Source organism: Oncorhynchus gorbuscha, linkage group LG18, assembly GCF_021184085.1.
Source record: "Oncorhynchus gorbuscha isolate QuinsamMale2020 ecotype Even-year linkage group LG18, OgorEven_v1.0, whole genome shotgun sequence".
NCBI lineage: Eukaryota > Metazoa > Chordata > Actinopteri > Salmoniformes > Salmonidae > Oncorhynchus > Oncorhynchus gorbuscha.
Genome location: NC_060190.1, coordinates 18,203,266 through 18,225,829, shown reverse-complemented (window position 1 = coordinate 18,225,829; position 22,564 = coordinate 18,203,266). Strand labels below are relative to the sequence as shown.

The window sequence follows — 22,564 nt, the reverse complement described above, 5'->3', positions numbered from 1 at the left end:
TGTTCTAGGCCAAGGGCTGTTTCAATTTATGGAGAATCTTTACTGGACTATCGGGAACCGGCCTGCAATCACCGCACCGCAATGAAAAGCTGAGATGATCCCGCCTTTGGCAATAGTTGCTTTTATTTTGACTGTACAGATTTGAGATATTACATTTCCCACTACTGTCATATTGGTCTTCATAAGACTGTTTCATCCATCTGTGCAACTTTTATGGACGCTATTTCTCCACTTGCTTGCGCCCCTGAGAGATGAACGTAAAGTGCTCAACCATCAGAGAGATGTAAAAAGTTAATGGAGTTGAAGAGGACTTTCAGAAGAGGGGTGTTGTCCTGCTATAGCCTACAAACATCTTGCAGCATAATGCTATTGCAACAGGTTTAGGTATCTAATGGTACATGTTGTGCCGACTCATCCACCAGCCGGATCTTTATCTGGAATAGCAATTAGCTTGGGGACAAGGTTACATGTGATCCCGTATCCATACATTAGTAAAGAAAAACGTTAAAAAACAGCCTAAAAATAAATGACAAGCAATATGATAAACTTAACATGGATAGTGCATCAAAAGCTGCCAAGATCTACCTTGAGATGCATAGAACGCTTGCTCATCAAACCATACACACTACATGCCTTTCCCCCGTTTGATACAGTCCAAGGCTCCGCAAGCTTTCCTTCTTTCAATATCACCTCCATATCGCAATCAGAGATTGCAGAACCCACCACGGTGACTCTATATCCTGCAGGGGGTGCGGCGGCGGCTGGCAGTGACCAACTCCGACAGGGGTCATTATGACTGTTTATGTCTCTTCCATCCCGGGGCCGGCCCGGCTCCTGTGTCGCCATGCTTCGCCTGCGCCCCACTCCCATGATGGATGACAAAGCGAGGCAGTCTTATTGGAAAAAGGCTTGATTTACAGCAAGGCTGTCTGCCACCGGGCTAATGGCTTAATTTCTCTCTCTACTCCGCTCGGCCTGCACGTGATGTCATCAGCCCCAAGGTCGTTTGTTCGTTGAGCCCCGATACGGCTCTTTGTTGTGGTGTCCAGAGGAGTAAGGGGGGAGGGGATAATGTGCCTTTGATCAGTGGTACTTGCGAGACCATGTGTGTGCGTGTGCACTCTACAAGCTTTTAGCTTAATTACCTTGATTCTGGTGATTATTTATACATGCAGCGTTTTATTATATACACTCTGTATTGCACTTGTGTTACAGTCACCCCCCACCATTGCCCCCTTCTATTTGCCTCCACTCATTCACCCTTGTTGAGTGGCTATTTGAACTCACTGGCGGCACGTCGGCCTTCTACTCCCAGTCCCACCTACTTTAAATTAGTACCGTCAAACAAGTGTAGTATATTCTTCGCATGTCTGATATCCAACCTCTCTAAACTCACATTACATGGCAGATGACAAAAGATTAATACTCTTCTGGGATATTCGGTTTCTATTGACAAAGCGACTTGCTTTTGAGCTAACTACCGTACCTAATTGAGCCATCTCTAAAGGTAAATGGACAAGCGTTGGGCCACGGCACTCAGTGTCATTAGCAAGATTAATTTGAGTTTCTCCGCATGCCAGTTTTCCTCTTAGCTATTGATTACTTGTCATTTGGTGTCATTAGGTGTATTGGTAAACAGGAAAAATGAATGGAGTCTAGACAGACTGGGAGTGCAAATAAAGGAGGAATCATTAACTGGAAGGGATGGTGATTTAGAAGTGCCAATGAATAGCGACCATTCTGAACTGCACATTTCTTGTGAGCTCTTTAAACTTGTAATGCTTTTTTCCATAGGCATAAACACGGAAACTTAGGTGATAAGTAACACACACTAGATAAGCTTAACATCAACATCGTGTGCCATGACACTCTTCAACAAGTATAATGGTAGCTTGTGAATGGTTTCTGAAACTATTATATATTACATGTGTGGGGACTTGACAAATTCTTCATATAGACGGATTGGCTGACAATGTCAGGCAAATTGTGTGCGTCTATCAATGGGGCCGGAAGCCGTGTGGTGTTACGATTCTGAATAGTCAGATAGCTAGCAACAATGACAAGAAGCTGCCAATGACAAAAGCTGCCACCAGCTCAAACGAGGTGGCTCGTATCAGATAGTTTTACCTTGTTCTTGATACCATGTCTTGTTTTGACATGTCGTGTCTATGCTAATATGGCTAAAATTGTAATGATGTATTTGAGAGACAACAAGTGCTGATTGTGCAAATGTATTTGTGTTTTCAATGAACATCTGGAGACTAAATGTAGTTTACATGTTGTCAACAATCTAATCCAACCCTGTCTGTTTTGCCCCGTAGTTGCACAGGTGTCGGTTTTGTTGCTAAACAACCAACTTGTCTATAAGCTTTATAACGTCTTCTTAATTTCAAACCACACTCTGCCACTGCAAGGACCCTGTACCGCTGCCCTCTGTATGCCCTACAGCGGGTATTCAATGCCGTCTGGGCTACGCCAAATAACAATGTGATTCACATTTTTGTATTTTTTAATTCTTCACATTTTCAAACAGTACATTTATATTTTCCAAAGGGGCTACACATGTGGGTGAGTATTTTTTATCTCTCAAATACAGGTAGCCAAGTCAAATAATTAACATCCAATCACATTAACCGTTACTCTCTCACAGGAAACCTTCACTCTTTCGCAGACTTTTAGAAACGAAACGTGACAATTCGAAAAAAATAAGCCATTTAGGATATTTTTAAAGTAAGCGACAGCTTTGTGACATCAAATGGACTTTGCTGGCCAAGATGTGTTGGTACCTGTACTGATGGAGCAAAAGCCATGACAGGGAGACATAGTGGAGTGGAGTGTGTAAGCAGTTGCTCCTGACGCCACTTGGGTACACTGCAGCATCCATTGAAAGGCTGTTGCTGCCAAGGGAATGCCTGACAGCTTGAAAGACGTTTTGGATGCTACAGTGAAAATGGTTAACTTTGTTAAAGCAAGGCCCCTGAACTCTTCTGCATTATGCAATGATATGGGCAGCGAACATTTAATGCTTTTACAACATACAGAAGTGCACTGGTTATCAATGGGCAAAGTATTGACACATTTTTTTAAATTGAGAAACAAGCTTGAAGTTTCCTTTCTGACCATAATTGTCTGACCGCTTGCATGATGACAAGTTTCTCGCACGACTGGCCTATCTGGGTGATGTTTTTTCTCACCTGAATGATCTGAATCTAGGATTACAGGGACTCTCCACAACTATATTCAATGTGCGGGACACAATTGATGCCATGATTAAGAAGTTGGAGCTCTTCTCTGTCTGCATTAACAAGGACAAACACACAGGTCTTCCCATCATTGTATGATTTTTTTCTGTGCAAACGAACTCAAGCTTACGGACGATGTCAAATGTTATATAGCGAAGCACCTGAGTGAGCTGGGTGCGCAATTACGCAGGTACTTTCCCGAAACGGACGACACAAACAACTGGATTCGTTATCCCTTTCATGCCCTGCCTCCAGTCCACTTACCGATATCTGAACAAGAGAGCCTCATCAAAATTGCAACAAGTGGTTCTGTGAAAATTGAATTTAACCAGATTCTACAGGCGGCCGGGAAACGTCCTAGACTTTCAGAGAGACGAAGATGTTGGCCGCTTTTCAAGAGTGGGAATGAGCTCATGGCGAGTGTTACTCTAAAGCAGACTATTGATGGGCTGGGTCACGCACCCAGACCAAGACCTGGAGGAGTGGAAGGGGAAAACCTTGCTCTTTAGATTGATGCCTTGCTGGAATTTGGGTATGTTCAGACTAATGTTGGTTATGGGAGTCCAAATTAGGAGCTGCTTTGTTTATATAAACCCCTTACCTCTCTCTGGGCTCTTCGCCTATAGCCAGAGAGGGGTCATCCCATGGGCACTCACTACTCCCATCATTCCGAAGGCATATGTATCTCCGTCTGTATCTCTCGCATTCTTTCCTATTGAGCGAACGCACAATGCGGGGAGAAGGGCCTCAGAGCGTTGCTTCAAATCAAAAGTTCACCACACACACACACACACACACACACACACACACACACACACACACACACACACACACACACACACACACACACACACACACACACACACACACACACACACACACACACACACACACACACACACACACACACACACACACACACATGCATGTACTATACGCACACACACTGACATGTGCACATGTGAACACACGTGCACATACACATAATACACACCTCTCTCCCTCTCGCCACCCCAAAGCCTATTGAGTACGACGTACCTGTCAGACCAGAGGCCGCTGGGGGACTTGTGGAGGGAAAGGGCCTTATGGAGAGAAGTCTGGAATGCACTTGCCTTTAGCGTAACCGGAAAAGCCACCAAAAAAGAAAACACGGCAAACCTATTAATTATCCGTCCCGTGACACTTTTTTCCAACACCGAGACTAGTAAAATATCTCCATACCTCCTGGGCCAGTGATTACGTGTGCATTACTGATTGCACTCTTGCGAAAGGGTGACAAAATCCCATCATACACCCCATCAACTCTCAGTGACTAATTATCTGTAGGAGAGGACTATAGGTTTGCAATGTACACACTGTGGTCTGTGTGCCAAATGGCACCCTATTCCCTATACAGTGCACTACATTTGACCAGATGCCATAGGGAAAAGGGTGCCATTTGGGAGGCACACTGCATGATGTTTTGACTGCCTGTATCGACACGCCTCCATACCACGGCATTAGCAGAGGATTAGAAAACCAACTGGAAAAGTATGCTGTGGTAAGTGTAGCATGAGTATGGCTCATCCAAGTCAGTGGAAGACATGACGTTACATTGAAGCTATTCCATGGACACTATTCTAGAGTCACTAAGGTGTGTCTGGAATGGCACACCATTGTCTAGTGCACTACTTTTCATCCGAGCCCTATGGGCCCTAGTCAAATGTAGTGCACTACACAGGGCTCTGATCAAAAGAAGTAGAAAAAAGGGGCTGAATAGCACCATATTTGTATTTAGTATTTGTATTTATTATGGATCCCCATTAGCTGCCTCCTGGGGTCTTGCAAAATTAAGGCAGTTAATACAATTTTAAAAACATTACAATACATTCACAGATTTCACAACACACTGTGTGCCCCCAGGCCCCTACTCCACCACTACCACATATCTACAGTACTAATTCCATGTGTACGTGTGTGTATAGTGCATATGTTATTGCGTGTGTGTGTGTGTGTGTGTGTGTGTGTGTGTGTGTGTGTGTGTGTGTGTGTGTGTGTGTGTGTGTGTGTGTGTGTGTGTGTGTGTGTGTGTGTGTGTGTGTGTGTGTGTGTGTGTGTGTGTGTGTGTGTGTGTGTGTGTGTGTGTGTGTGTGTGTGCATATGTCTGTGCCTATGTTTGTGTTGCTTCAAATTATTTTTATCTGTTTTTTAAAAATTTAATTTTACTGCTTGTGTCAGTTACTTGATGTGGAATAGAGTTCAGTGTAATCATGGCTCTTTGTAGTACTGTGCTCCTCCCATGGTCTGTTTTGGACTTGGGGACGGTGAAGAGACCTCTTGTGGCATGTCTTGTGGGGTATGCATGGGTATCCAAGCTGTGCACCAGTAGTTCAAACAGACGGCTCAGCGCATTCAACATGTCAATACCTCTCATAAATACAAATAGTGATGAAGTCATTCTTTCCTCCACTTTGAGCCAGGAGAGATTGACATGCATATTGGCTTGTCATTGTTGATAGACAACAATCATTTGTTCACCTCTTCCACACTCACTTTAGGGAATTCAAAATTACAATGCTTGTCTTTCCTAATTTGGTCAGATATACTTGGATGTGTAGCGTCAACGTTTGTTGCTGGCATGTCATGCCTAAGTTTGCTGATCGAAAAAAATAATTCAAGTAGTTGGCAATATCAGTTGGCTTTGTGATGAATGAGCCATCTGATTCAATGAATGATGGAGCTGAGTTTGCCTTTTTTCCCAAAATGTCATTTAAGGTGCTACAAAGCTTCTACTATCATTCTTTATGTCATTTATCTTTGTTTCATAGTGTAGTTTCTTATTTTTTATTCAGTTTCTTATTTTTATTCTAAATTTGCAACACGTTTTCCAATCGGTTGTGCAGCCACACTTATTTGCCATTCCTTTTGCCTCATCGCTCTCAGCCATACAATCCAAGGGGATTCAACAGTTTTTACCATCATTTTCTTAATAGGTGCATACTTATTAGTAATTGGATTAAGCAATTTCATAAATATGTCAAGTGCAGTGTCTGTTTGCTCCTCATTACACACCACGGACCAACATATATTATTTACATGAACAACATAGGAATCACTACAAAACTTATTGTATGACCTCTTGTACACTATATATGGCCCAGCCTTTGGAACTTTGGTTTTCCTATATATGGGTACTATATTGTGATCACTAAATCCGATGTATCTAGATACTGCTTTCAATCTCATTTCTGCTGCGTTACTAAAGATGTGATCGATAAATGTTGATGATTTAATTCCTGTGCTGTTTGTAACTACCCTGGTTAATTGACTGATAACCTGAACCAGGTTGCAGGCACGGGTCACAGTTCAAAGCTTTTTCTTGAGTGGGCAGCTTGATGGAAGCACATCAATATTTAAATCACCCAGAAAATATACCTCTCTGTTGATATCACATACATTATCAAGCATTTCACACGTTATCCAGATACTGACTGTTAGCACTTGGTGGTCTATAGCAGCTTCCCACCAGAATGGGCTTTAGGGTGAAGCAGATGAACCTGTAGCCATATTACGTCAACAGTATTTAACATGAGATCCTCTCTAATCTTTACAGGAATGTGGTTCTGAATATTAACAGCAACACCTCCACCATTGGCATTTCAACCTTTTCTGTAAATGTTAAAACCTTGTATTGCTACCACTGTATCATCAAAGGTATTATCTAAGTGAGTTTCAGAGTCAGAATATGAATGTTATCTGTTACTAGCAAATTACTGATTTCATGAACCTATATATGTTAACGTGGGCTATTTTGAGCACTTTTCTTCTGTGATGCTTACTTGTTTTTATTGCTTTACTGGGAAGCTTAGCAGAAGTAGATATGCTCATGTTATTCATGTTTGTGCAGGGTGCACAGTGGACTTCCTCCTACGGCACACCACCTCAGTGCTAACAGTATAAATCCATATAGGAAGTAGCAGACAAGAGAGACAGAAAAGGCTATGTGTTCACTTATTGGTCATTATGAATTATGTAGGTTGAGGGGCCCGGGCACATAGCATCCACTGTGTAAATACACTGGCAAAGTTCAGCCAGCAGAACCCTTGACAAATAAATGGCCCTGTCACTAACAGCCTTTCATTAATCTCAACTTGTCTTCCTTGTTTATTCAGGTTAGGGGGTTGGACATCCAAGTGTATTCAATCTTGAATCTGTAAGCATATACATGTTAGTCCGGAATCTTAAGCACAACAAATTCGTAACGTATTGCACAAATTGGATTCGAATTGAATTTCAAAATTAATTTCAAAAATTAATATGATATCATACAAATTGCAACATTTCTAAAAAAGTGTGCTATGCAGAAATCGCTCTGCTATTTCCTGGTTGCAAAAATAGTTAGCCTCATTTCAGTTTATGTGACAAAACAAGCAGTCATAGAGAATCATTGTACCATCTAAATCGCTGAGACATATCTTTTCCATAACCAGAAATATTGTATTTTCAGCTGTTTGAAACCGGTGTACAAAACCGAAAGTAAAATATGCAAAAAACGAAAATTAAGAACGGGAAGCATAGAAATAGCACACATAGAACAGATCTATCGTTTCTTAGAATGACTTTTAATGAGAATGACAGACCTAGATCTCACATTTTTTCTGTGAATTTTGTCGGGTCAACCAAAAAGTTACATATTGTAGCTCTAACACATCACACAAAATGAATGATGTAGTAAACAATTGGATGGCGTAGTACACACAAAAAAATGGGGCCCGTTTTGGCTCGTGAGCACCACATTCAAAACTACTGTCTGAAATTATACAAACATTTGAGCGTCCATCATCAAGGAAGATTGTTAATTTAATAACTTGTATTTTTTGTGTAAATATATAACAGTGATCTGACTGTAAAGGACCTGTTTCGCAGTAGCACTACATTCAACATAACTACCTCTTCTGACATTTTGCATTTTTCTTTTAGCTTTCCTTACATTTAATTTGAAAAACAGGCCCTGTACACGAAACACAGACAAGAGTGATTGAGTGCTTTTGTGCATGTTTGAAATAGTGACCTAATTATTTTCTTGAGGGCATCAAGGTAGTAGTTGCCTTGGGTGGCCAACCAGCACAGATATTAACCACTCTATCTGTCCTCACAGAGATAACATTGTCAGTCTAACTCACTCTATCACTCGGAACCTGATAACAACTTTAACCTAACCATCTCCCATTGTTCTGGAAGTTTCTGCTGCTTGTACCAGCATGCCATAGTTGCATGTCAGTCTGCAAGGAATTGTTATGTCAAAATCTTCTATACCTTTAACCCAATGTTCACTTCTGAACTTCACAACATTGGTAATGAGATATTGACCTTACTAGTCAAGACTTCTGAAACACTATATGGAGAATTCAGAAGGAAAAACTAGTCATGTAGCTTTCAGTGGTTTGCAGTTGCTCTGAACTTGTGATATGTATTTGAATGGAATCTAATGGTATTTCATTGAATTGAAATTGAAATTAACAGAAATTAATTTAATACAATTTAATTGATCTAATCTGATAAATTCTGATCATGAAATATTTCCCAGATAAAGTATTTCCATGGTCAGTGGAAATGTTCCTCTTCCTCCTCTTTCTCTCTCCTCTGGTAGGTCCAGGCTGAGGCGAGGTGGTGGCCATGCCTTGGCCCCTGCAGCACCCTGACACATAGAGACCCAGAGCAGTGACCCACCTCAGGAGACCAAGTCATCTGTCACTGCATGTCGGGCCCTCAGGGCCCCAGGGGTCGTGGCCTGCTGATTCCATCCATTGTTTCAGGGTGATTGCTTTTCCTAGTTGCGTCAAATACAAAGGCTATTTACACACTGGCTCTGAGATGTCTCCAGTCCTCATCTTGGTTCCCATTAGCATTACTTGTGTGCCTCTGATTTATTCTGTTTAATTCTGGGTTTCTTTGTTTTACGTTTTGTGACAAATTACTTTGTTAAAAGCTCTAAATTAAAATGAAACTTGACATAATTAATTGTGATAGATTAGATGGACTAGATACAGTGCTTTAAAAAAGTATTTATACCCCTTGACTTATTCCACATTTTGTTGCGTTACAGCCTGAATTCAGAATTTATTAAAAATATTTTAATAATAACAAAGTGAAAACACGTTTTTCGAAATTTTTGCAAATGTATTTAAAATTAAATACAGAAATGTCAAATTTACATAAGTATTCAATACATGTTAGAATGACCTTTGACAACAATTACAGATAAGTCTCTAAGAGCTTTACACACCTGGATTGTACAATATTTGCACATTATTCTTTTTCAAATTCTTCAAGCTCTGTCAAGTTAGTTGTTGATCATTTTTAGACAGTCCTTTTCAGGTCTTGCCATAGATTTTCAAGACAATTTAAGTAAAAACTGTAACTAGGCCACTCAAGAACATTTAATTTAATCTTTGTAAGCAACTCCAGTGAATATCTGGCCTTGTGTTTTAAGTTATTGTCCTGCTGAAAGGTGAATTCGTCTCCCAGTGTGTGTTGGAAATCAGACTGAACCAGGTTTTCCTCTAGGAATTTGCTTGTGCTCAGCTCTATTCCGTTTCTTTTTATTTAAAAAACTTCCTAGTCCTTGCCAATGACAAGCATACCCATAACATGATGCAGCCACCTCCATGCTTGAAAATATGAAGAGTGGTACTCAGTGATGTGTTGTGTTGGATTTGCATTGTATTTAGGACATGAAGTTAATTTCTTTGCCACATTTTCCAGTTTTACTTTAGTGCCTTATTACAAACAGAATAGTTTAATTCTCTACAGGCTTCCTTCTTTTCACTCTGTCAATTAGGTTAGTATTGTGGAGTAACTACAATGTTGTAGATACATCCTCAGTTTTTTCCTGTCACAGCCATTAAATTCTGTAATTGTTTTAAAGTGACAATTGGCCTCATGGTGAAATCCCTGAGTGGTTTCCTTCATCTCCGGCAACTGAGTTAGGAAGGACGCCTGTATCTTTGTAGTGACTGAGTGTCAGTGGTGTCAGTGAAACAGAATGGGTCAGCCGCACTACTTATTGACAAATGTTTAATTAGATTTGAAAAAACTTCTAAAAACATAATTCTACTTTGACATTATGGGCTATTGTGTGTAGGCCAGTGACACAAAATCTAAATGTAATCAATTTAAAATGCAGGCTGTAAAATGTCAAGGGGTATGAATACTTTCTGAAGGCACTGTATATCATTACTTTGTTGATTGATTTTAGCTTAGTTCTGCATTTATTACAGAGTAATAAATCAACACTGAAATTGCCACACACCATAATCCCTAAAGTGGCCCCACACAAACTTTATGTATTTTATATTTGTTGTTTACACAGCACTTTTAGCATATTTAATGAAGTTGGTATGAAGTGGCATGATGAATCCTCAGCTGGAGGAAATCTACTACTGATGTCTAATCACACATTTAGGTTGCGTAAATGACACCCTATTCTTTATATTGTGCCCTAGTCTTTACCAGAGTGATATGGTCCCTGGTCAAAAATAGTGTACTATGTAGTGAATAGGGTTCCATTTGGAACGCCACTCTTAGCTGGGAAAAACAGTCAGATGAAGGCAGTTTCCAAAATCCCCTAAAGATGGCAGTCAAACATGGGACTTAGTTCACATTGGCTTTATCGGAATAGACAGCCATGTCACTCAGGAATGTGAGACTTGCAGTGGAATCATGAGGAGCAGAGAGATGAGGGGAAATCTTGACAATAAAGAGTTACATTTTCTTAAACATTATGTAACATGGTGCAACTTTCTTTTTTTTAAAATTACATTTGTGGCAAAAAAAATAAGATTTGAGGCAGTCTCATTCGCCAATAATCTCAACTCTTGATAAAAGTCGATAACCAACCAAAAATTCCACAATATCCTTCTGTCCTCACACCAAATTGGTAATTGATTTTAAGAGGAAGATAAATGATTCCTTTTGTGTCTGCCGGCTTTGAAATGAGGTGTATCTAGAGAACTCCCAGAGGATTGGGAGAGCGCATCTATTGAGAGGGAGAAGTAGAGCGTGAGCAGGAACTAATCCATTTAAGTGTTTGGGGGCAGATTTACGCAAATCCCTTTTTCCCCCCTCAAATTCCAGGGAAGACTCTCATTTGTATCTAGCTAGGCCTTTCTCACTATTGAATATCTTGGTAGTGGATAGTGTATATAATTTGTCTCTGGAGAGGCTCACAAAAGGATATCATAGAAATAGTAGGCCTATGTCTATAGTAGAAGATCATGTTTTAGTAAGTGTCAACATATTTTCAGTCCCTCAAATTCCAAGGAAGACTCATTCGTATCGAGGCCTTCTCACTATTAAGCATACTTGGTTGTGGATAGTGTAGTGCATGACATTTTTCTCATGCTGGAGGATGCCACAATTACAATATGTAATATAAATAGTAGTCCTCTGTCTAAGACCATGTTTAAGTAAGTGTCAGCATATTTTTATTTTTTTGCCCCAATTGCTGCAAGATTAAAAGTAGCCACAGTTTAAGGGGGCTGAATTTCAGTGAAGTGCATTTCAGCAGTATTTTAACCTCGAATCATTTTCTATTCTTCCAAAATAAAGAAAAATCCTCAAGTATCCTCAAACATTCTATTTGCCACAACAAAGCTTTCAGTTAAGTTGATTTTGGTGAAACATTTGTTTCTCACATTGCCATTCAAACCTGAGAGACTATAGGTCTTAGGCAAGTTTATAATGTATTATTCCAAGATACTAAGATTGACTCATTAAAGACAAGAACAGGACGATAGAGCAATGTGCTTGTTCATTTAGTGGACCTTCAAAGCCCACCTGGTCTGTTCTCGTCGGGGTTTGGACGTGACAACAACGTCCGTCATTCAGTATAACCTTTTGGCCTCAACAGCCTGCTTCCTTCAGCCACACCTCACACAGCAGCTGAGAAGCCCAAGAGCGAGAGATAGTGACCCTTCTCTGTTCTTACCTCCACCACCAACACTGTGGATGCATCCCAAATGGCACCACATTCCATATAATGTATGGCACCAGAGCCCTATGAGTCCTGGTCAAAACAAGTGCACCATATAGGGGGTAGGGTGCCATTTGGGACACAACCTGTGTCTGCATAAGCCCTTTCCACCACAGTCGGCGAGTCAAACAAAGTAATTAGTCAATAAATACAGAGCTACCCAGGCGAAGCAGGAAGAGGTCAGCCGGCAGGCAGGAAATCGACTGTGTAATTTTTCCCATCACTGTACTGTACCAAGCTGTACCCTCCTACTAACTCTCCGGGTTACTAACTGGGGTTTTGCTAGCACTTTACATTGAGTTGCACTTATACCTGTGTAGTAGTTCTGTAATTACTACTCGTATAGGCTAGCTGTGTAGTTAATCTGTAATTACACTCTAGTTACTTAAGTGTTACAAAGCTCGTTAACACATAATATAAATTGTATGACAGGACCTCAAAGTATTGAAATGGTTCCTTTCTGTATTCATACAGCAAACTGAGAGAAACTGGTCCTGTGATTTATTTTTTATTTTCAAACGCAAAGAGATTCGTGGGGGTAGGAGATAAAAGTCTATGAAAAAAGACTCACACACATAGTGTGAATGCGACAAGTCAAGTCCTTTTTTTTTTAAACAGCAGAGTATGACAAAGCAATACCAGAGCACTTGCAATAGTTATCGTTACTCATCCGCAGAGAGTCTGTGGTAAAACAGTAAACAGCACACTATTGCCTCACCTTATTGTCCTTTTCCAGAATTACAACAATTTCATTATTTAAAAAAAAAAGGTTTCCAGGGTGTCTGTTGTTTTGAAAAGACCCTCCAGGAAATACAGACATCGGCTTCTTTTCTTGGTACAGGTCCACTGCCAAGGCAAGAGTACCTTCACCCTCTATAACTGTCCATGCCATGCAGCAGAGGGGGAAAAGTGAAGGACTAATTGTTTGTTTGTATTGAATTAACACAGTATCGAAGTATCCACTGGAGAGCTCCAGTAATTGTAGTCCCCAGAAGGGAAGTCCTCACAATGTAAGAAGTCCTCACAATGTAAGAAGTCCTCACAATGTAAGAAGTCCTCACAATGTAAGAAGTCCTCACAAGGCATGATGGGGTTTCCAAGGCCTCTCATAGTCAGGGTGGTGGTTCAGCAACAGTGGCTACTCAAATTGAACCACTTTAAGGAAATGGGGGGAGTTGGCGAAGGGGGAGTCACAAGCCCCACTGACAAACAGTCAGGCGATGGTGGTGAGTTTGGGCTGGGCACCAGCGCAATCGATATCGCTGGGTCACGGAAGAGTCACTGAGGGAGGGGCAGTACCGAGAGATCATGCCCCATTGGCGGGGCTGGTTGGTGGGAGGGTAGAGGTGATGGTAGGGGCACCCGTGGAGGTCAGAGCGATGCCCATATCCGTGCTGATCGGACCACCACGGGACACGTCATCCTCGGGAATACCTGGCAGTTCTGCTGGGAAAACAAAGAAAAACAAACAATGAGTAAAACTGCAAACAACACCAGTGTGTACAAGTTACTTTAGCAATAATACTGTGTAGTGTTACTTTAACACTATAACACTGTGTAGTGTCAGTTTAAAACGACAGCACTCTGCACTGTTACTTTAGGTCATGTGAAGCAGTTGTGTTGTGTGCAGTGAAGCGGCACTACAATGGGGTGACATGTCGGGACAAATGGATTTCCCCTATCCCACTAACTCTTGGATCAGTGTACATGATTTAAAGAAGAGTAGGAGGGAGGAAAAAGAGGCCATTGGTCGAGCATTTAGAGCCGGCTAGAGTGCAGCACTCTGCGGCTGAGCAAGAGAGCAGCGTGGCTGACCCATTCTGTTTCACTGACACCAGGGGACCCAATCAACAGGCGCTACTTCCCGATGGAGAGCAGAGGCTAAACGCCCCCAAGCCTTATTTTCTCTTTCGTTCTCTTTCTTTCTCCTGAGTCCCTTTACAGGTCCTCCCCTCAAAAGATGGCAACCTTGACCCCTCGGAACGATGTTAGCAAACCTCGGCCGAATAATTGGCGGAGAGGCTCCTTTAAACAATGGCCTCCAGCAGTGTTAGGGCGACGCACAGGGGTCAGTGAGGAAGTTCACTAAAGGATGCCTGAGGGGGTTTCTGGGTAGAGAGAAACATTTTGTACGAGGAGGGGAATAATCCTGTACTCTCGTTAATGTGTGGGCCCGTAATCGCCTATTGTCTGGGAAGGGAAAATTACGATTTTGCCCAGCCTTGGCTAATTTTGCGGAATAAGAAGAAAGGAAAGAAGGGGGCCAAACGACTAGGGAACAGTCGTTTGGTCCGGGGCCTTCTGCATGGCTTGCTTTGGATACAAACTGACAGGTGCATTGTTTCCCAAGGACCCATAAGCTCGATAATCGTGAGGGGAAGAAAGCGTAATGCTCCTCCTGAGGAGTCTTTAATTGACTTTAGTTCGAAGAAGAGTTGCAGAGTGACTGTATTAGAAAAACCTGTCAAGTCCCGAGTCTCTCTCCAGTCTCTCCATTCTCTCTTCAGTCTCTCTCCAGTCTCTCCAGTCTCTCTCCAGTCTCTCTCTCCAGTCTCTCTCCAGTCTCTCCAGTCTCTCTCCAGTCTCTCCAGTCTCTCTTCAGTCTCTCTCCAGTCTCTCCAGTCTCTCTCTAGTCTCTCCAGTCTCTCTCCAGTCTCTCCAGTCTCTCTCCAGTCTCTCCAGTCTCTCTCCAGTCTCTCTTCAGTCTCTCTCCAGTCTCTCCAGTCTCTCTTCAGTCTCTCTCCAGTCTCTCCAGTCTCTCTCCAGTCTCTCCAGTCTCTCTCCAGTCTCTCTCCAGTATCTCTCCAGTCTCTCTCTCCAGTCTCTCTTCAGTCTCTCTCCAGTCTCTCCTTTCAGTCTCTCTTCAGTCTCTCTCTCCAGGCTCTCTCCAGTCTCTCTCCAGTCTCTCTCTCCAGTCTCTCTCCAGTCTCTCTCTCCAGTCTCTCTCCAGTCCAGGCCGTAAACGGCTCACTTAGTCTTCCCCATTCGCCGAGCTTAATGAAAATATCTTATGACAGAACTGGAGTCCTTAATCAAATAAGAGGGGGAAAACGTTTTACGTACCTCGTTAATGGTTCATTCATTCAAAAGAACATCTCTTATGATTAATTGACCCTGCAATCTTTGAGAACTTTACCTTAATTAGCCCGTCTATATTTAGCCACTCTATCACTCAACAGACAGCAGAGGAAGATTGACTCTTGGCCCATGTCTGTCTTCTGTTCCCATAGGATTTCAATGCCACCTCCTACCCCATTAACAATGTTCACATGACACATTTCGTTAGCACTGTCGTTTTCCATCGAGCATCCACTCTCGCTGTTTCTAAACAAACATCAACTATGCACATCTGAGAGGCAGAGCTGTGCTTTCTTTTTCTCTCCGATGGTTGACCCTTTGAATGTGGACAGCCATAACACGTTCTTTCCCACAGTGCGTGTGAGCAGCGGGAGCAAGGAAAGGGCGTAATTTCTGTCCACATGACCAGTCAAATAAATCAATTGGTCACACCATCGGCGTGTACATATTTCATTTAGACAAAGTCAATGAGCTTTTGCCAGCCTTTTCATCCTGCTGCAGCGCGGCAGTAGCTTTATGCTGCAGCGCGGCAGTAGCTTTATGCTGCAGCGCGGCAGTAGCTTTATGCTGCAGCGCGGCAGTAGCTTTATGCTGCAGCGCGACAGTAGCTTTATGCTGCAGCGCAGCAGTAGCTTTATGCTGCAGCGCGGCAGTAGCTTTATGCTGCAGCGCGGCAGTAGCTTTATGCTGCAGCGCGGCAGTAGCTTTATGCTGCAGCGTGGCAGTAGCTTTATGCTGCAGCGCGGCAGTAGCTTTATGCTGCCAACGTGGCAGTAGCTTTATGCTGCCAACGTGGCAGTAGCTTTATGCTGTGTTTCTATACCGTACACGTTTTTATTTATTTGACTTAGTGTGCACGCCTTATGCATTCTTCATGATACAGTGAGCTCTAAACGTATTGGGACACACCATTTCTGTTGATGTTTTGGCTCCCTACTACAGCACTTTGTATTTTGAAAGGATACACTAACTACGAGGTTAAAGTGCAGACTGTCAGATTTAATTTGAGGTTATTTTCATCCATATCAGGTGAAATTAGAAATGACAGCACTTTTTGTACATAGTCCTCTCATTTTAGGGACCCAAAAGTATTGGGACAAAGTCACTTATATGTACAGTATGTGTATATATGTAGGCGATGATTACATCACGCTTGTGACTCTACAAACTGGATGCATTTGCTGTTTGTTTTGACTGTGTTCAAGATGATTTTGTGCCCAATAGAAATGAATGGTAAATCATGTATTGTGTCATTTTGGAGTCACTTTTATTGTAAGTACGAATATAATATGTTTCTAAACACTTCTACATTAATGTGGATGCTTGATACTTACATTGTGTCCCCTTGGGCTCTGTGCTAAGTCCGTTAGCAAGGGGTCACATGTAATGCCACTGTCCCTCCACACCCATACCCATCCCACCCATGGGCCCTACGGGGAGAGAAAAGGGACACATTAGAGAGGTGTGAGTGAGGATGGGGGAAGAGAAGGGGGACAGAGATAAAGAGGACAAAGGCATTATTTGGGTCAGTGAGGTGAGCTAATGCAAATATTGCAATGTGACCGGTCACACCTGGTCAAGACTGTGTCTCTGCAAGGTGGGGGGGCATGGGAGATAGGGTTAGTCAATTATACTGTGACAGGGGAGGGGGGAATGGGAACCAGTCAGGTCCATGGTGTGTGTTTGAGGGACTCAAAGGTTTGTGTGTGTGTGTGGTGTGTGCATGCGTGCGTGCATACGTGCATGTGTGTGTCTGGGATGTAGGAGTTAAGAGATAGGAGTCTTTACCAGGTGGTCTGATTCCCATGTGTGTCTGGCCGTCCATGACGAACCCTCCCATTGGTTGACCATCTGGGGTGTAGGGCCCTCCTCCAGTCACTGGCAAAAAAACACAGGCCGAGACAGAAGGAAATGCTAATTAGAATCTTGCATAAGTTTTAATTACCGGTGCGCCCCCATAAAACATCCCCCTCCCTTTCCTGGTTTGGTCTGTGCTCGTTATTCTCTCACTATTATCCTCTAATTACAAGATTATTTCGTAGGTAATTTTCTTCATCAATAGGCTTAATTACTAACAAACGACTTTGTATGTAGTGGTAAGAGTTGTCCTTATGGCCTATTCTGTGAAAGAGCAACTTGATATCAGCAAATAGATTACTGTTCTGGCAACTAGAACATAATTACCTCAAATTACACAGTAGCACTGTAAATGGGAAATAAGTAACTTATAACAACTCTTTGACTCATTAAACACGCGTTTAAGCAAACCGGCTAACCATAATTACAGTACGTAATTAAGGAACTACTTTTCCACCAGGTTACTGGCATTTAACCCACTGTTCCTAGGCCGTCATTGAAAATAAGAATTTGTTCTTTAACTTACTTACCTAGTTAAATAAAGGTATAAATAAATAAATAAATAAATAAATAATAATAACAAATAACAAATCTGTCCACTATCACTTATGGGGCTCCCAAGTGGTGCAGCGGCACTGCTTCTCAATGCAAGAGGTGTCACTACAGACACCCTGGTTCGACTCCAAGCTGTATCACAACCGGCCGTGATTGTGAGTCCCATAGGGCAGCGCACAATTGGCCCAGTGTCTTCCGGGTTTGGCTGGTGTAGGCCGTCATTGTAAATAAGAATTTGTTCTTAACTGACCTTCGTAGTTAAATAAAAATGTAATTAAGTAAATGGAACAATTAGTGGCGGAGGAAGGATAGGACAGAACGGACTGTGATTCGGCTTTCTGTCTCCCTCATATCATAAAATGTAGGCAGCCTCAGGTAGAGAAGCTGGTTCTGGTTACATGAGCCAGAGCAACAGTTCAAGCTCCTCGGTCCGTCTTTGAACTTTACAGAGTCCCCCTAATGCAACCCTAACCCCTAACCCTCATCACAGGTCATACATTTTACAGCAGCTCCAAAACAAGGCATGTGCCAGGGGACTGCTCTGTCTTTAGCAGAGAGGGAGAGAGAGGAAGAGAGGGAGAATGGGGAGCGAGAGAGAGAGAGAGAGAGACTAACAAAGTAAACCAAAGTCCTACTCCACAACTTTTTACAGTAGCCAATATGTGTTTTTTTAATCAAAAAGTTAAAATTCTGAAATTAAATTTCAATTTGTAAAGAAGCAAGGGAAAATAACTGGTCATATTTTAGCTTCAGTTTCACTTGGTCCTTGTTTGTTTTTTTAATCCAAGGTTAAACTTTCAGTGGACTAGCCAGTCAAAGTGATTAGCAGCTTTGTCTGGGCTAATCCTCTGGGTTTTAGTGTCCCTTCACTCCCGTAGTTAAGTCCGTTCGTTCAGTTAAACACATTGAAGACCAGAAGGGGCAAGACTGGAGATAGTAGCAGGAGAAGTACACCGTTTTTGTTTTGTTAAAAAACAGATTCATTTATGTTTTAATTTATTTTGAGATGTTTTTATTTGATTAAAATCAATATTTTTTTAAATGTATGTTGAACCTGTTTTCTTGAAATAAATGTCTTGACCACATGAATTGAAACAACTTCACCACATGAATTGAAACAACTTTACCACATGAATTGAAACAACTTTACCACATGAATTGAAACAACTTTACCACATGAATTGAAACCACTCAAATTTGACGGGAGACTTGCCTGCTCTATTGGACTGGTCGATCATGGGCTGTACTATTCTTCGTCTCGCGTTGATGAACCTGAAAGAGAGAGAATGAGGGAGGGAGGGGATGGGGGGAGGGCAGTGGAGGAGAGAGAAGACAGCAACACGTTATAAATGAGGCCTGGCGAGCAGCATATGATTTCAATGTACTGTTTTGGGACCACAGAGGAAAAGCATTCATTCGCTTTGGCGTTATGAGAAGAAAAAAATGCTTGCTGTCAGCGATGGTTGCCTGACGTTGTCCAGGCATCTGGTCTACACTTCACTAAAAGAACATGGAAACCTCAACTTCCTCTTAAACTGTGTCTTTCAAAGAGAAAAATGACTTCTTGGACAGTAACTGTGATTCTTACCAAACCAAACACCTGGAATATCTATGAGTTCATAGCAAACTGACGCTGCTGGTGCAAGCATACACTTCTTTGATATCCACCAATACAGTAGACACTTGATATACTGTCTCTAAAAAGTCCAAAATATTTCATGTCACAGACAAAATTATATTTAGCTTTTCAATACATAAAATACACCAAGCACTAATAAAGTCCTCAAGTACTAGTATAGATTTTTAGTGTACCATCCCTTAGCACACATCCAAACAAAGCTCATACAACTAAATCTCTCTGCAGTGGGATAGCTTAGGTGCATTACGGAATAACTATGTTTGCAGAGTGTTGTCCTACATTCATACACATCCCCTCAAAGTATAATTGTGCTCTTGAAAGCCATCATTCTGGTATGCATGATCCCTAACCTTCGACCCTGGCGGCCCCATGACCCGGCGCCCTCGGCAGAGGAGCACTCTGGTCTTGCTCAGCCTAAAGCTTTGTGAACCCGCCCCGTGACCCCTGCCGACCCGGGGAGTGAAAGCTCAGTGGTTCCAACTTGATTTATGTCCCTCTGCCTTTTTACCCCTGGTGGAATGGTTCCATTTCATCTTTTTCTTCAAAAAAAAAAAGAGAGAAGCGAAAAGGGGAGGAACAGGTTTCCTTTTCAGGAAAACAAAAGCCACAACACTCCTTTCAGCAGGGCCCAAAAAAAGGCAGAAGCAGGGGGCGGGATGGGGGTGGAGTAGTGGGAGGAGGAGTGGAGGGGCATAGATGAGGGGGAGAGGAAGATACTAAGAGAGAAGTGCGGAGAAGAGGCCCAAACTGAACTAGAAAACCGAGTCATATGATGAAGCCTATCTAGAGCCGCATGCTTTTTTGCAGTGTAATAACATACTGTGTATCTATCAGGCAATAAAAGGTGGCTATTAGGTGATGTTTTGGATGATAGAACCATAAAAATAAAGGGGAACCAATTACTTTAATTTGAACAAAGCTTTGACAAATGAGGCGCAAAGTCCCTTAGGCCAGAGTGCTTCCACAAAAACCACAAGAAGGACATATCCTTGATGATACTGTGACGAATCATGGTGGGGAGCACAGGGGGTGTATGTAGTGTTAGGGGTCTCAAAAGGAGAGAGAGATAGAGGGAGAGAGAGGGGTGGAGAGGCTGTGGGGCGCTCTGTTGTGTGGGAGCCCGGCTGCCACCACACACCCCCTAGCTCCGCCTTTTAAGCAGCCAATGAAAGGGTGAACAGAGCGCCATGCGGCGGGACCAAGGCTGCGTCCTCTGTTAGGGAGTTAAAAGTTTCACCCCTGCGCGAACCCTTCACACCATGGGACTGCGTTTATGTCCCTGCTTTAGCCCTCCGCTTCCCACCGCACAATAAGTGTGACTATCCACCCCTCTCTGGCTCCCACTCCCACAATGGAGGCCTATTCTTCTGGCTAGACGTGTCGTAAAAACCCTCCACTTTTGAAAAACGTTGTTTTTCCGAAGAAAAACATTGTTTTACGACGGCTTTGTGTGATATGAACTTGTATGCTTAGCGTGTAGTGAAGTAAGCACCTATAGTAGGCACTTCTAGATACAGCCAAGGTATCCACAATAGGGTTGGGGTCAATTCCATTTCAATTCAATCATCTCAGGAACTATTGCATTGAAAAGCCTTCACTTTACTTTCACTTCCTGAATTGAATAAATTGAAATGGAATTGACCCCAACCCTGATCCACAACTTTACAAATACTACCTCACCACCAAGCACCATCACATTTACACATAAAAACACAGCCCGAAAAGCATTTTTTGTTTAAAGGAATGCGCTCAAGAAAGAACAACCCCAACAACTGAAATATCCTCCTTTAGCTAATTTGTTGCGGTGGCATCTGTTCTCGTCCATTGCAGGCTGCAGAGCTGGAGCCTCAGCACGGTGAAACGCTTCTCCTGTGAGGATTAAAATAAACGAGCGCTCCCCTCCAGTCTGGGCTCCCCTGGTCGTAAAATGGCCCCTAAACCCGCCTCCCGGGGTGTCATTCTCAGGTCACCTTCCCCCCTAACCCCCCCTCCCCTCCCCCTCGGTCCCCCCAACTCCCCCCTTGCACGCCCACCCTTGGGTGTTTGAATAAACCAGTCCAGCTGTTTGCCATGAAAACGCCATTGACATCAATACCCCCCCTTCTCACCTGTTCCAATCAGCACATGGCCCTGTTATGAGGTGGGGGGGGACTTAAACGCCTCGGCAACTTCTCCACAACCTCTCCGCAACCTATCCTACTGCACTTAGAATGTGACTGACAAACGAGCCCATGCATGTACAGTATCTTCAAAGCACTAACAGCAATGTCAATTGAACGATGACTATGCAATGCATGTGTATGTTGAGGAAATGGACTGTGCTGCTGCTACATTTAGATCAGTGGTGTAAAGTACTTAAGTAAAAGTACTTGAAAGTACTACTTAGTTTGTTGTGTTATCTGTACTTTACTTTTATATTTATATTTTTGACAAACATTATTTCCCCCTGACACCCAAAAGTACATGTTACATTTTTTATGCTTAACAGCACAGGAAAATGGTCCAATTCACACAGTTATCAAGAGACCATCCATGGTCATCCCTACTGCCACTGATCTGTGGACTCACTAAACACACATGCTTTGTTTGTAAATGATGTTGGAGTGTTGGAGTGTGCCCTTGGCTATCCATAATAATAAAAAACAAGAAAATGGTGCCGCCTGGTTTGATTAATACAGTATATGGAATTTGAAATAATTTATACTTAAGTATATTTTTTACCAAATACATTTAGACTTTTACTCAAATACTATTTCACTGGGTGACTTCCACTTTTACTTCAGTCATTTTCTATTAAGGCATCTTGACTTCAACTAAAGTATGACAATTGGGTACTTTTTCCACGACCGAATTAGATTCATAAGTTCCAGCGAGGGCCGAAAAAATGGGAGAAAAAACATTAGCGCCAGCCGCTGAGTTGAGAGGCCAAACGGCTCTGAATTCCTTCACACACTCTGCCGGAATCTCTGTAACATTCCACCGCAGCCGGCGATCTGAAGAACAGTACTTGTGTGTATGTATGTGTGAATGTGTGTGTGCAGCGTGTGCCAGCGTGCTTGTACACATACATACGTTCCTACGCGCATACATGCATGTGTCTGTGTGTCTGTGTGTGATTCAAAGGTTGGTGCTTTTAACGAAGAGGACATACTTGGGGGTCGCTCGTAATTCCCCACGGCA

General features: G+C 42.5%; 1 protein-coding gene across 2 annotated transcripts in view; it reads right to left on the bottom strand.

Moving 5' to 3' along the window:
• Nucleotides 1-12,747: 12,747 nt before the first annotated feature.
• The window catches only part of LOC124002953 (homeobox protein Meis1), a 35,917-nt gene continuing 26,100 nt past the window's right edge, over nt 12,748-22,564 (bottom strand). The window contains exons 10-13 of one of the 2 annotated variants that reach the window (XM_046310813.1): nt 18,959-19,017; nt 17,122-17,211; nt 16,668-16,763; nt 12,748-13,701 (exon numbers count right to left, since the gene is read on the bottom strand). In XM_046310813.1, the coding sequence (XP_046166769.1) occupies nt 16,711-16,763; nt 17,122-17,211; nt 18,959-19,017 (202 nt within the window). In that variant the 3' untranslated portion in view covers nt 12,748-13,701; nt 16,668-16,710. The remainder of the gene's footprint in view (nt 13,702-16,667; nt 16,764-17,121; nt 17,212-18,958; nt 19,018-22,564) is intronic. The other variant, XM_046310814.1, reaches the window with a different exon arrangement.